Here is a 15,468-nt window from a genome sequence, read left to right as displayed (position 1 = left end):
CTGTCTGCGTGTTTTTTTTCGGCTTTCAAAGAAGCTAAAAGAGTGGTGGGTGTTTTCTGCCCCCCTTCCTCTTTCATCTCCCGCCCTCCTCCCGCACGCTCCCCCCCCCAACCATCCAATTTCGATGTTAATACCTCATCTTTGTTTGCGCGGACCTCTGCTGAGAGCAGTTACGGAGGCTAATTTTTCCATCTGTCCTGCTTGGGCCAGCAACTGGGAAAGCGTGGCTGCCGTTCCCTCCTTTAGGGCACTGATCAGCCGAGCGTTAAGCTTTTAATTGAGGTGTAAGTGTATCGGCTCAAGGGGGAGGCAGTGGTCGGCGGGGGGTGGCGCGCGCGGGGCGGGGGGGACGCGCTGGCGCAGCAGTTGCGCGGCGCGCGTCTCGAGGAAGGAGCAGCACACAGCGGCGCTTTGGCAAACCCGAAGAAGCGGCCAGCTCTCCAAGCTCCGTTGCGATGCTGCTAGGTGAGTGCCGCGCAACTTTCTTCCCACCGCCTCCTGCTTTGGATGAAAACTGCGCGAAGTGCATGTGTCCCTGTCCCCTCTCCTCCTCTCCAACCCCGCCATCCCAATGGAAAGCAGTGTCATGTTGATTTGGGAGGTGAGTGTTTTTTTCTTTCCCCGGTGTGTGAGTTGGTGTTGATTGTAGAGGTTTTGGCAGCCCAGGAGGGCATAGATGCCCTCACCTGCTTCGCCTTATTGTCGCCAGAGTGGGGTGTTTATACAAGGCCAAAAAAAAGGCTCAAGGGGAGTCCTGGAGTAGCCTTAGGAAAGGTTTAAGTGGCGTCCTGTAGGCAGAGAGGGTGGAGGTTTTTTTAGCCGGTTGCGGAGAGATTGAGAGAGCTTTTCATCGGAGTTTTTTGAAACCAGGACATTGTTGTAGCTGAATCTAAATCAAGGTGTGTAACTCTGCACTAAGGGTCCTAGGCAAAAGAAGAGGAAGGATATTTGCTGTTACAGTTACAGTATACGCAAATGAGCACTTTTCCCTGAACTGTTTTGCAAAGGCTAAGGTGTTCCCTACTTCTAAGATGCGTATGCCCTCCTTGAGCCTACCTTTTGTGCATTTCACGCAGCCATCCTTTCTTTCCATGTTAAGGGCAACCCAAGTTGACTTTCCCACTGGCGGCGGCTGTCTTCTTGTGTCACTTTTGTGAATGTTCCTGCATCACTTTTGATGGCAAATTGCCAGATCCTTAAAAAGCCTTTTGCAAGGCGTTTGATTGCAGGATGCAGTGGAGTTTTGTTCCAAGTACAGGTGAGAATATTGGCTAGATCAAGTCTGCATGTTCAGATCGACTAAAAAAAGAGGCTCACATATGTTTGTGGTTGTTTCCGTTGGTCCTAAGTGATGTTGTGAGCACCTTGGACGCTATCTTCCGAATCCATTCTCTTCTGTTTTCCTTTTCGTCCTGTCCCCCCCATATTTTGGATCCTTGTCCTTTTTCCTTTCTGCGCTCTGCCTTAGCCCCAATCAGTCCTCTTCTCATTTTCTTAGGTTTTAAGCTAGCATTTTAGCTCAGGGCACAGTCTGCATGATAGAATAAAAGAGGGTGAGGAAATGATTCAATTGTAAAAAAAAAAAAAATGTGTGCAGCATCTTTAAAAAATAACTGCTGTTTATGCATGATTCTAAACTAAAATATGATCAAATATTAATTTAATAATCCAGGCCAGATTTAGAAATGCACCATTTTTGCCTCATCTAGGATGAATTCAGTTTTTTTAAAAAATAAAAAAATCTAAGGAGTAATATATGGGAAATAACTGTTTCCTCCCCCAGCACGGACAAAAAGAATTCTGCGATGAGGAGCACAGGAATTCATTGACTGCCTTTATGTCCCTCCATTTAGTAACATGCTTTCCTCATAAAACAAAGTGAGCTATGTCACTTTTGATGCACCCTTGTTTTCCAGTATCCTCTTCTGTGAAAAACACATTTGTACGCTCTCAGTCTTTCCCCCACATCTTGATTACAAGTAGGGTTTGAGTGGGGCTTTTGTTTGGCTAAACGCAGGTTCTAGTCCTGCTAGAGAAATCAAAACGAAAGCAGACAAGGGCCACCCGTTTAGCCTTTGCTCTCCTGCTTTCTCTGCAGCTCCGGAGCACTTTGCGGCATTTTCTGGGCTTTTTTTTGAGGTGGGGGCCTGTTATACATTGGTGATGGTAATTGCAGTTATTTATTGATTACTTGGCCTGGGATGGAATGCAGTTCCGCAACATGGATTAGTGTGTGTGTATATGTGCATGCACAGACACGCAACAAAAACCTGCAAGGAGATAAAGCACGCGTGGCAAAAATACGATTAAACAGCTTGGGATCCGTATTGGATTCCTCTGCTTTTGGTGGCCAGATAGGGACTGCTGAAAGCGCAGCATCTAAGGAACTGCAGTGCACATTTCTCCCCCCCCCCCATAGGTGTGCCAATAGGGGATTGTTTAGCAGGCTTTGCACCAGTACCACCTTTAGCCTTCGCTTGTGTGGCTGATACAGCTTTTATGATAAGAGATTTCGCTCCATCTTCTTGCTATACTTGCTAGTCTTGAGAGGCAGTTGCCATTCTGAACGGTGTACGTGTATTGCATATACGTGACATAGAGAAAGCGAAATAAAATTATTCTCTCCCCCCCCCATCCCTCTCTCTGTGCTCATTTTGCTCGGATCTGCCCAGTTGTTGTATACGTGTGTGCCTATTTATAAGATCACCGAGTCTAAGAAAGTCAACCATCTTCTTCATTTGGGCCCTTTTGGACGGCGCTATTTTTCACTGGCAGCGTTGCATGTCAGCTGTCTCGCATGGGTCGCTTTAATTTCTCGAATAATCTGAAATGTAATCCGTGCCGCCCGCCCTTGTCTCACATGGAGCAGCCTTTCCTCATATTCCCGGGATGCGGAACCATTGCTGAGATAATATATCTGGAAATATTTGCTAGGTTCTGTTTGCTTTGGTTTCCTCTTTGCTCCCTTGTTGTCGGGAAGCATATCAGAAAAACAGATACCCCAGATCTTTTGAAGGAAAGAAAAGAACATAACCTGCAACATAATATTGGGGGGGGGGGACAAGGAATACACATTTTCCCGTGCTGAAATGACAAATCCAAAATGGGGGAATTTCCCCTTTTGTTGTATTAGATTTTTTAAAAAAAATATTTAAAAGGACCACATTATAGCATTAATGACCTTTGTTTGGGGGGGAATGATTTGTGGTGAGCGCATTTTAAAAGATAGTCTTACATTTGAACAAAAGGTCTGTATTTTATCTCTCTCTCTCACACGCACACATACACAAGAAACGAAGTGTGATTTTCTTTTATAATTTTTTTTTTTTAATTGAAAAATAGCTTTGGGTTCCTTTTCTCTAGTCTGTATGTATGTAGACTGTATGTATGTATTTGCTGTGCTAAGTGTTCAAATACAGGAACAGGATGCCGGGCGGAGGGGAGATGAATTCAGCAATCAGACAATGCCTCTGGAAACCTATATTTTCCCCAACAGAGAGCTATGTGCCACCCCTGGTTTAGACACCAATCATGGATACAGCAGCATGATGTATCCATCAGTCTCCTGTTCTTCTGATCTTTCGATCAGGATGATTATATAGGGGCATGTCCAAATATAAAAGTTTGCAGTGTGCTGTGCTGTGGTTGCTAAAAGAGCAGAAGAGGTATGGAGCACATTGTAGAAAGCGATATTGGATGCCCTTGCATTTAGACCAGTGGTGCATGCGGGTTTGAATGAAATAATGCTGCTGATCTGATCAGCCTTTCTCAAGAAAGGTAGAGAAATCTGCAGGAATTGACTATGCAACAAGGGTCCAATGACATCGTATAACAAATTAATATAAAATGCACACTAAATGAATGAAAGGAACAAAGTAGATAACCCTTGTGTCTTTAACCAGGCCAGATTAATTTGCTGCATTGGTATACAAGCTTAAGAACTCTTTGGTTAGAATAGTAAGGTAGCAGAATCGTGTGTTGTGTGTAATATCTAGTACTGTGTATGAAAACACGCTGAATTGCAGTGATTGAAAAAAATTCATTGCTTATAAAGCTTTTTTTTTAAAGAAACAAAGAAGCTCTTCCTTTAGCAAGGAAAAAAGAACAGATTTTACCATATATTAAGGAGATATTTCAATTAAATGCAATCAGGCAGCTCAAAAAATAATATTATTAATAAAAACCCATATATTTTTATGTATATCAGTCTAGTGATACAGTGGTGCCTCTTTTTCCATGGCTTTTCTGGCCAGTGGAAAGAAGATGCTCGGAAAAGGCCTGGATGAAACCTCAGGAGCTGTAATGGAAGGAAAGAATCGGAGAAAATTAGATAGCGGTAGCTTGCATGAGTAGGAGCTCTGCTTGCTTTTGAGAGGTTCTACTCTTGTGCTGTAGCTTTTCTCACAGGCCTTTCCTAAGGGTCTCTCGACCCCCCAGGAGTGGCTTTGGGGACCAGTTTCAAGGGGCTGTAGTGGGTGAAGAGGGCAGGAAAGTCATATTGCATGCATGCGTACATAATTTTTAGATACACAATCCCATATCTTCTCTACAGTTCACTATCACAAGATGTGAAGATGGCATGAAACATGTCGGGCATGCATCCCTCCCCCCAATGCCCACACATTTTAATCATGTAGGAGAGTTGTCAGTTTGGCTCCCAGTATTATCAGTTTCCTTACTCATTTCTAGAAAGGAGTGTCACATAATTGTAGACATTCATTGTCTGAAACTGAGTAGGGCGAAAAAAAATCCTTTAGATGCAAAACAGAATTGAAAGTTAATTTTGTGATAAAATTACAGTGGGAAATATTACAGGTTTGTGTTTCCTTAATTTTCTGTGTGCAAAAGGCTTGAACTGACTTGAAACTTTATCTGATTAATATAAATTTTAGGGTTTGCCACAAAGCCTAATGAATTATCATATTCCCTTATGCAGTTTTTTCAAAAGTAAGCCCCACTGAACTCAGTGGGAATTACTCTGAAGTAAGTTTGCACAGCGTTGCAGAACAAATCTTTTAAAGTTTACCGGCATAGAATTTGATCAAAGTGTCCCAGATCTGTTTTCTTTGTCAACATATTTTGATTGTAATGTTGAAGCATTCTCAATTCCTGCTTGTTGTTTTCCCACGTCTAATAATGAACTGTTCCCTTTCTCCAAGAAGGCAATAAACTTCCTTGTCCCCCCCCCTTTTTCAGGGGCACTTTTAAATTTATTTTCACATTACACATTTCTATACCACAATGTTTTGCATCTCTAAGCAGTGTACATAAAAACAGTCTTCTTAATATTAGACAAAACTGTCATCTATATAATCTAGCTCTTCAATACTAGATGATATTTTTGTTTGACCTTATTTCGGCTAAAACCATTTTTTCCCCTCTGTGTTTCGCACCCAACAGTTTATTCTGAGAAGGTAATATTGCTTTTTTCAACCTTCCAAATGTGCAGTGCAGAATAAAGGGCTATCTGCAAAGTCAGAAGCTTATGCAATGTTGGCAACGGGCTGTTTGCAAGGTTACGTTAGTAGTTGCTGCACACATTTTCATCACTTGTAACTGAGCCATGTACTGATGATTATGCTTGAAGAAGGGTCCCGCTAGACTGATATTTTATTGCATGTGTATTCTGCAACAAGTTCTTGGTGGATTCATTATTTGTTTCATTAGTTGTTCTGTGGTGCTTCCCCTTTGTAACCACAACATTGCTGTCCAGAGGATCTATAGTGCAGCTAAAGCAGAACAACCCCCTTACCCCCACCCACCAATATTTGTGGCATGAAAAGTTATGGGATTTCAGCAGGCAGGAAGTTACAGGAAATGAGGCAGTGTGACTGTGATTCCAGCATTGCAGGAGGTTGGACTAGATTGCTTCTTTCACCTTTAAAATTCAGTTACAGGGAGGTAGCCGTGTTGGTCTGCCATAGTCAAAACAAAATAAAAAATTCCTTCCAGTAGCACCTTAAAGGCCAACTAAGTTTGTTCTTACCAAGCTCATACCAAGAACAAACTTAATTGGTCTCTAAGATGCTACTGGAAGGAATTTTTTATTCAGTGATTCTAAACTTCTGCTGTAGGTGGAAGGAATATTTTCTACCTTCTAGAGCCAGTGTGGTGTAGTGGTTAAGACCGGTAGATTCGTAATCTGGTGAACCGGGTTCGCTTCCCCGCTCCTCCACATGCAGCTGCTGGGTGACCTTGGGCTAGTCACACTTCTCTGAAGTCTCTCAGCCCCACTCACCTCACAGAGTGTTTGTTGTGGGGGAAGAAGGGAAAGGAGAATGTTAGCCACTTTGAGACTCCTTCAGGTACTGATAAAGCAGGATATCAAATACAAACTCTTCTTCTTCTTCTTCTTCTTCTTCTTCTTCTTCTTCTTCTTCTTCTTCTTCTTCTTCTGAGGTTTCCCAGAACGTCAGCCTCTGGACACACAACTGAGCACTCGCACAACCAGCTCGGTCCATGAGAAGGGGGCTGGGGAGAGAAAGAAACAAAGGCTTGGGACCTTAAAATTCAGTCCTACGTTCCTCAACCAGTGCCCCACTCTCTGCTCCCATTGAATCAGAAACTCTCCTGTAGCAATTTTAGTAGCCTTCTTCTGTGGAGCAGCAGATCTAGGGGATTAGCATAATTCTTCTGTCTTGTTATACAATATAACTTTGTTTTCTGCATAATACGTACTGTCGGAATTAACCATGCTTCCAGATATTCACCCTCCAGCATTTTCTGAATTTTTGCAGCAAAGTCCACAAAGATGAAGTTGTAACTAGGAGCATATGTGATGGTGTTTGGCAAAAATGAGTTTTGAGCTGCTTTGCCTAGGCATTGTGCATCAAACGACCTTGCCTAAAGAGATGATTTAGGAGACTAGGAGAATAAATCCTGCTGTCCAGGCAAGGAGGATACATACATACATACATACATACATACATACATATAATTTTTATTAAATTTTCTGTTTTACAATTTCAAATACTCATTTTGCATCCTTAAGATATCAATGATTTCCCTTCTTCTCTTTCCATTGTTCATTTTACATATCTTAAATCCCTGCAAAATTTACAAAAACTATACCAATCAGTTTTCAGTTTATTACATCCATCAAAACATATTTGCACTGTTGAATTTATCTTAATGCTGCCAGCATTTTCAGCTGTACACAATTATTTTGCATATATTCAATAAATGTTTTCCAATCTTCTTTGAACGTATGTTCTTCTTGTTCTCTTATTCTATATGTTAAGTCTGCAAGTTGTTTCTGTCACTTAAGTTGCCATTCTTCTTTGGTTGGGTTTTCCATTTTTGGGCTTACAAAACACCAGCCTTAGTTGTTGCATACATAAATAACTTTTTCTAGGGATTTCAGTCTGAATTATCACCAACAGAAAGGACTCTGTTTTTGGGGGGGGAAGTACTTTTAAACATCCCCCCCCAAATTCATTACAGATCATTTCCCAGGCAAGGATAATATTCAAAACTTTCTAATGTTATATCAAATAAAGGATTCTTCAGAATCTTTGAATTGGTGATATTCCCAGAAATTTAATATTATTTAGAGAATTGTCAGTGTTTCACTATTGCTCTCCCTAAGCCAACCATATATTTTAAAGCATGCTTACACATTCTCTGCACCCCAAGAATCCTGGGAACTGTAGTTTGTTAAGGGTGCTGGGAATAGTAGCTCTGTTAGGGGTAAACTACAATTCTCAGGATTCAGGGTGGTGCTGTGGGTTAAACCACAAAGCCTAGGGCTTGCTGATCAGAAGGTCGGCAGTTTGAATCCCCGCGATGGGGTGAGCTCCTGTTGCTCGGTCCCAGCTCCTGCCCACCTAGCAGTTCGAAAGTACGTCAAAAGTGCAAGTAGATAAATAGGTACCTCTCCGGTGGGAAGGTAAACAGCGTTTCTGTGCGCTGCTGTGGTTCGCCAGAAGCGGCTTTGTCATGCTGGCCACATGACCCGGAAGCTGTACGCCAGCTCCCTCGGCCAGTAACGCGAGATGAGCACCGCAACCCCATAGTTGGACACAACTGGACCTAATGGTCAGGGGTCCCCTTACCTTTACCTTTACAATTCTCAGGATTCTCATGTGTGTGCTTTAAAATATAAAATATATGTGATTTTTACAGCCTTAATGTTGATTCAGGTAATCCATTTAATAGTTATCTTAACAAATTTAGATCAGAAGTCTCAACAGCAGCAACAGCAGCAGCAGCAAACACAACAACACTTTAGCTTAGTGGGGTTTTCACCTTTTCTTAAAACCCCAAAGGGAATATCTATTGGAAATGTTTCAACATGAACATCTGGTTGCTAATTGCAGCCACTCAACAGGCATCCTGAGAAAAGGTGTTTCATAAATCTGTTGACTAGCTCCTAGCAATCTCCTTTATAACAGAGATAATTAAGCTTAATAATAATAATAATAATAATAATAATACCCAACCCAGGGACAAGAGCTAGAATATCTGAGCGCTTGGGTCTTGTATGATTGATTCCTTTGGACTGCCAGCCATCCAGCACAGAAATTGCGTCTAAGCTGCTCAAAGTATTTTGCCATTGCAAAGTATCTTTCTGTCTGCCTTCTGCCTTCTATTTCCATCCAGTAGTTCTTTTGGCTGTAACAAACTGAGAAAGTTATAATTTTGCAGATTAAACCCTTCCCAGAATGGGAGCTGTATCCTCTTATCTTTGACCCAGGGAAGAAAGGAAGGGGTATATATATTTTGCTTTCTCGTGAAACACAGTCTCTCCCTCTTTGCCTCCCCATCCCCACAAAAACAAATTGGTGGAAACAGAGACCAACATTGCTGCAGGGGTTAGAAGAGACTGAGCTTGAATTGGACAATTACCTCTTCCTTTTCCCCCTCTTTTTGAGTTTTCTAGTTCTTCCTGCCCCGGGTCAAGATTAAGCTTGCTCCCCTCTCCTGATGAGTTCCACATTATGTACCTGTCACAGAGATGCATTCTTCAGCACAGATGAGTCAAATTTTTGGTCCATTGGTTCCTGTGAATGCTGAAGGTTTTAGCAATGTGTTGGGCCTATCAAGGATACTAATCTCCTTTGAATCCTGGGGCACCACCCAGGTGCTTCACATCCTGCATCCCAAGCTCTGTCTATATTACTTGTCTTGTTGTGAGTGGGGAGCTTATCAGTGGAATGTGAGGCTGCAATCCTATACCCCTCACCTTGGAAACTCAGCAGGGTTTGCTTCCAGTTATATTTGTAAGGATTGCTCTGTTGATTGCAGTTAGGACCACTGGTTTCAGACCTAAAACCTTGTGGTTCTTGCTTTTTTTGGTAGAATATTTGTGAATGTGGGAGCTTCACCTTGATCATCAAATAATTTTGGACCAACCCATTAAAAATGGTACTTACTCTTCTTACACTCAGCATATTTTCAGTAGAAACTTGCACTGATTTTTGTACCAGTTTAAGGACTCATCTAGACTTCCACTTGTCCCACTTCTTTGTCCCGGGAAAACCCGAACCTTTACTGCTGAATTGGAGCAAATGTCAACCAGGTTTTTCATGGATTGATGTTTGCTCTGATTCAGCACTAAAAAGCATGTTTTCCTGGGGAAAGCAGTGGGGCAAACAGAAAACTGCTCAGACCCATGATTCTAGGCATGGGGAAAGCAGAAGTGTGGACGCCATGGGTTTCCCCAAGGTTTTTGGGAATTATAGATTGGCAAAGGTGCTGAAACTTATCTTTCAAGAGATTTCCTGCTCACAGAACGTCATTTTCTAGCTTCCTGATGGAGATGGTAAGGTGATTGGTATCTGTCTGTCTCGGGAGACAATGGAGGAGTGCGCCTTTGGAGGTGAAGTCAGATTGTTGGAGTTACAGTGCCTGCGATGGCTGTAGAGACAGATGTAGGAGAAACATGTTCTGTTGCGACTGGGGCAAATGAAGGCATCCAGTAGTGCTGCCGCAGATACACTATGACGTTTCTTTTCTCTGTGCTTCTCCCAGTAGTCATTCCTCCTCTGGTCATTGCTGTGGTACTATGAAACCAATATAGGTCTTTGCAGACATACATTCAAACTCTTCTTTTTCAGCTTGCACAATCCTTTAGGGGCTCAGATCCCATGTGAGCCATTTCTCTTCGGGATCCAGTAATGATGCTATATACTTTTGCTGGAATTTGCATAAAAGGAGTCCTGATGTATCTGACTAAAGGTCCAGTTGGTTCAGCAACATTTCCCCAGCAGTGGAAATCCAGAAGCAGAGTCTGCAAGCTTTGCGCAACACTGCCCCCCCTCCAAATTTGGTATGTAGAGGTATAATGCTTCTTTGCAGCTATCCTGACTGTTCATAGACAAATTCTTGGAAGGTAGAATTATCCCCCCTTTTAATATTCTTTCAAGTCACTTAAGCCATAACCACATACTGTAGTGCAAGGATCCTCACACTTTCTATCCCCAGTGCCCACTGGAGACCCCAGAAAATCACTATTCTGGAGCCTGATGGTACATTTCCAGATCTCTGTTCCAGTGCACTTTTACAACCATGATAGAGCATTGCAGACCCTCCAGGTGCCCCTATTTTCCATCGACAGTCCCAGATTTACAGAAGCCATCCCGGTTTCTGATTTGATCCTGTAATGTCCCTCTTTTCCTTAAAAGGTAAAGGGACCCCTGACCGTTAGGTCCAGTCGTGTCCGACTCTGGGGTTGCGGTGCTCATCTCGCTTTATTGGCCAAGGGTGCCGGCGTACAGCTTCCGGGTCATGTGGCCAGCATGACAAAGCCGCTTCTGGCAAACCAGAGCAGCGCACGGAAACGCCGTTTACCTTCCTGCCGGAGCGATACCTCTTTATCTACTTGCACTTTTGACGTACTTTCGAACTGCTAGGTGGGCAGGAGCTGGGACCGAGCAACGGGAGATCAGCCCGTCGCGGGGATTTGAACCGCTGACCTTCTGATCGGCAAGCCCTAGGCTCTGTGGTTTAACCCACAGTGCCACCTATACACCCATACATTTCCTTAGGATGTCCTTATTTTAATTGGAGAAATATTGGAGGGTAAGGAGTTATGCAACCCCTGAGCCAAGGAGATAAGTACCTCTATTCAACCTTTAGAAAACATCTGAAGGCAGCCCTGTATAGGAAAGGTTTTTTTTAAAAAATGTTTAATGTTTTATTATGTTTTTATATATGTTGGAAGGCACCCAGATTGTCTGGTGCAACCCGGCCAGATGGGTATGGTATAAATAATAAAATTGTTACTGTTATGTAATAGGATGTCCCTCTTTTCATCGGAGAAATGTTGGAAGGTATGAGCTTGTGCTTTGCATGAATAAGGTTGCAGTTCCAATCCTTGGCTTCTTCAAGAAGGCCTGGGAAAGACCCCTGGCCTGATACCCTTGAGAGCTACCATCAGGCAGCATGGGCAGATTCTATACAAGGCAGCTTCCTATTTACGTATTTTCACTTCCGCACCCTTCTTGCAGTTTCTGTTTGAGGAGAAGTCACCCAAGTCCATACTGGGCAGATGGGGAAGCAGTCAAAATGGAGTATCCTTGTCAGAGGCATTCTTTGTTTCAACGCAGCATCTTCTCTATGCTAGCTTGACAGAATATGGCCAGCAGCTCTTTTAGCTACCCTGAAGTTGCTGTCACCAGCATGGATCACTGAGCCGGCTGCAACTGGGGACCACGTGGTGCAGGCTAAAAACATATTCTGCCTCTACGAAGCTGGCGTAACCAAAAGGCTCCCAAAAATCTGTTACCTGATGCTCAAGGTGTAGGGCACAGTTTTCACAGAATGGTCTGAGAATTTGGGAGGCGTAGTGGCCCATTATCAGGAAAGGAATGGACTCTCAACATGATACAAGCACATCATGAAGCAGAGTGGCAGTTCCGCGGCTGGCATCGCCGTGTCCTATTTCATTAAATTCTTTTGTGACAAATTGCAAAGGTTAAGACTTGGGGGGGGGGAGCAGGGGAGGAGAGGTTGGGATGGTTCTCTTAGTGCCTTCGAAAATAATAAATGCTCTTTTAAAAATATATATCTAAAATATAGCATACCTAAGATTTTAGTTATAGCAAGACTGGTGTTGGTACAAGAAAATCAGAAAAGAGATTCAGTTTCCCATCAGCCTGTGTGTCTTCAAAGCAAGAATTTGGAATGAGGCAGCAGTTTTCTGTTCCGACCTGTTTTCATCACAATTGCCTCATTACATCTGTATTCACATTCGTGCCATACATATAAAGCATTATTTTAGCACTTGAACAGCTCCCTCCCAAAGAATCCCGGGGACTATAGTTCGTTAGGGGTGCTGGGAATTTCAATTTTTTTTTAGGGGTCTCCAACAGCTGTCAGAACCCTTAAACTACCATTCCCAGGATTCTTTAGGGGAAGTCATGAATGCTAAAACATTGCTTTGAATGTGTGGTGTTGGTGTGATGGAGTGTTTTGGAACTGGGAATAGCTTGTGCTGCTTTTGTACTCCATACAAACAACATTCTCTAACCTCCTGATCAGTTTTTTCATACACCCAAGCCAAGGGACACCAGGCCATCATTGTGTTGGGTTCCCCCCTCCCCCATTCAACAAGGCTACAACCTGGGGATTTTCTTCTCAATGTTTTCATGTTCTCAGTGGTCTTCTTGCAGTCCTTCTCGAATGGCAGTACTGTATCCCCATCAGAACAGTGGTGCTCAGACTGAGGCTTCAGGAGTCTTGAAGCGAGTGGTGCAGTTATTTCTTGGAAATGATACTTTTCTTAATGTTTCTGTGGGCAACCCAAATAATCAAATACTGTACACCTTCCAAGTTCTGCTCCTTCTCCCTGTGCTATCCCCCTCTCCCAGATGCCTAGGCTCCAGTAGTGGCCACTTCAGCTGCCAGTAAGCAGTAGAAAGAAGAACCACAGAGTGAAAATATACCAGCTTCCATAGCTGCTAGATAGAGAGGGTTCTGTGTTTTTGAGAAAAAGAGGAGCATTTACAAAGCGCATGTAGACAGGGGCTTAGTTTGCAGAGTTCCATGCCCCTTGCCTCTTAAATTCTCTGATTTATTTTCAATAGAGGAAAACTGGGAGAGTAAAGGGGTCATTGGGCTGCGGGTAAGATACCGGTAATTGTGATGCATCCTTTGCACGCTTTGCAGATCAAACGCAATGGGAATACACTTCTGATGGGGTGAATGGATGAAATGTGGGTGTATGCGTTTTATTGTGACTTTTGTCTTGTTCCTGCTTAATATTTTTTTTATTAAAAAAATCAATGAAGTTTTCCAGTGTCAGCTTTGCAAAAAAATAATAATTATGGTATGCATCTGTCATAAAGGAGGTGTGACAGAGAAAGGGGGGAGTTTTAAGATCCTTTTGAGAAAGAGGCAGCCTTTACAAGTTGGGGGATTGATGTGGTTGCATGTGTTTCCCCCCCCCAACCCCCAACCCCCCACAGATAGCAATAACAAGATAGTAGTGGAATAGTTTTTAAAAGGTTTTTTTTAAGAGATCAGTATGCAGTACATTAGCAAGTTTTGCCTGAGCTGTTGTCATAAAGAGGCAGAATCTGCCCCTATTTGTTGTGGGGCCAAACTGCATGTGGCATGGGGAGATCCACAGCTGATCTCCCCATGTTTTGCTTTAATGAAGGAATACTTGGAAGTGGGGGCGGGGGCTCCTTCAGATTGGATTGCAGCAGCACCGCAGGCAGTTTAATCCTCCTTCTGTGGGCCGTTTTGTAATCAACCTCTCCCCACAAGCTGCTTTCCAACTCTCACCTGTATCTCACCTGCTCTTGCCAGCGTGGGTGGTAAGGCAGTAGAGTGGGGTTTTTTTAGGGGGGGGAGTCATCACAAGAACAGCCTGAGAAGAAAAGGCTCCCCCACCAACAAACAAAAAACAAAAACCCTCTCACAACAATACTGAATTCCAGATCTTCCAGCTTCATTTGTAGTTTGACCCCGAGATATTGCTTGAGGCGGGAAACTGATTTTCTTACTTTTCTGCAGCATATACAATATTTTAACAGTCTAATGGATGTCATTATCTTGTACCTATTGCAAGCTTTCCTACACAGCAGCTTACAGTCCACCCCGATTTATCCTCCAGTCTTCCCTGCTTTTCAGCTAGAAAGGTCATTTGAATGCTTGATTCTCTTTTCTCACTCCTTTTCACCCCTTGAACTGAGCCCAAGGACTCTTGTTTTCAGTTCCAGGGCTCCCCCGGAACATACAACAAAGTAGGCCCTTTACTTTACTTTACTTTGTGCATCCTTATTTCCAATGGAAGAGAGGTCGTTTCTTCCACTCTCTGTTAGGATCTTTTTTAGATGCTCCTGTCTGAAATAGGGTCCAGCTTTTTTTTACAGGGAGAATTGTGTGCGTCTTATGATAGAAGCAAAAAAAAAAATCAATCTAAATTCTGGACTCGAGGAAAGCAGTAATCTGTGAGTTGTGTGCAACCTGTGATTATGCATTATTATGCATGACTGCTTTTGCTTTTGCTATTATTGATGTCTTGGATGCCACAGCCCCTTCAGATGCTGTTATTAGCAGAGAATCGGGCTAAAACGGTTTAAACAAGAATACGTTATGGGCAACCGTTGGAAATCCTGTTCACCTCCACCACTCTGGGCTGCAGCATTGCCTTTACACTGTTGGACTTTGCAGCCGTGAAGGCTAGAACAGTGCTTTTAAAAAGAAAGGATCAAGGCTGAGATTCTTGCTGTGTGCAGATTTCTGCACTTTCGTGGTGGGATTGTGACATCCGCAGTCTTGTGTAATGGGCAATGAACATAACATCCGTTCTTCCTGCCAAGCTAATGCACCCAAGGGGTAGTGATTTTCAGCAGAAAGCTAGTGTGGTCCCAAATCCTTTTCAGGAGCATGTTCCGAAACAGGGCCACAGCGTCCTCCCTCTCTTGAAGATAAAAGCAGCCAAGTTACGCAGATATGTTTAAACTCTTGACGTCGTTAGTCAAGTGTATGCTGCTACCCTTTGATTCCGCTTGCATACCTGGAACAGAGTTGAAAAGATATTCTTCACAGCAGTATAAAATGTCTTAATGTTAAACATACCGGTACGTTTTAGAAATACATTCTCAGTGAATGGAAATGTTAAACTTATGAACCCGTTTTGTGGGTCAGGGTTTGTTGAGTGCAACTGTGAGAAGCAGTATCTGGTACTGGAAGCTTCAAGGTCAGGGGAAGAGTCATGGGGTGATTCCATGTATCGACTTCCTCAGCAATAGCAGGACTACAAGGGGAAGTACATCTAAGTCAGGGGTCAGCAACCTAAGGCCCATGGGCCGGAAGCTGTCCACAGAGGTCATTTGACCAGCCCACAAGCCGCCCCCGAACTGAGCTGCCCACTCGTGCACTGCGCTAAACCGGTGCAGTGCGGCGCGGTGCAGGGACTCACTTCCACGGTGCTGGAAATCAATTCTGCACAGATGCAGACACCAAAAATTGCAGGCTTGCGCACACGCACAATCTGGCCCATGGAGGGATCTCCGC

At 43.4% G+C, this 15,468-nt stretch overlaps 1 protein-coding gene across 4 annotated transcripts in view; it reads left to right on the top strand.

Moving 5' to 3' along the window:
- The window catches only part of ZNF385C (zinc finger protein 385C), a 139,182-nt gene that overhangs the window by 79,976 nt on the left and 43,738 nt on the right, over positions 1-15,468 (top strand). The window contains exon 1 of one of the 4 annotated variants that reach the window (XM_033169714.1): positions 370-465. The exons of the other annotated variants lie outside the window; for them this stretch is intronic. Coding sequence (XP_033025605.1) covers positions 456-465 — 10 coding nt within the window. The 5' untranslated portion in view covers positions 370-455. Of the gene's footprint in view, positions 1-369; positions 466-15,468 lie in introns of those variants that run through there. 4 annotated transcript variants of the gene reach the window in all.

Source organism: Lacerta agilis, chromosome 14 (genome assembly GCF_009819535.1).
Source record: "Lacerta agilis isolate rLacAgi1 chromosome 14, rLacAgi1.pri, whole genome shotgun sequence".
NCBI classification, from domain to species: Eukaryota; Metazoa; Chordata; class Lepidosauria; order Squamata; family Lacertidae; genus Lacerta; species Lacerta agilis.
Note: the sequence above shows the minus strand (reverse complement) of the source record. Positions and strands in the feature narration are given on the sequence as shown.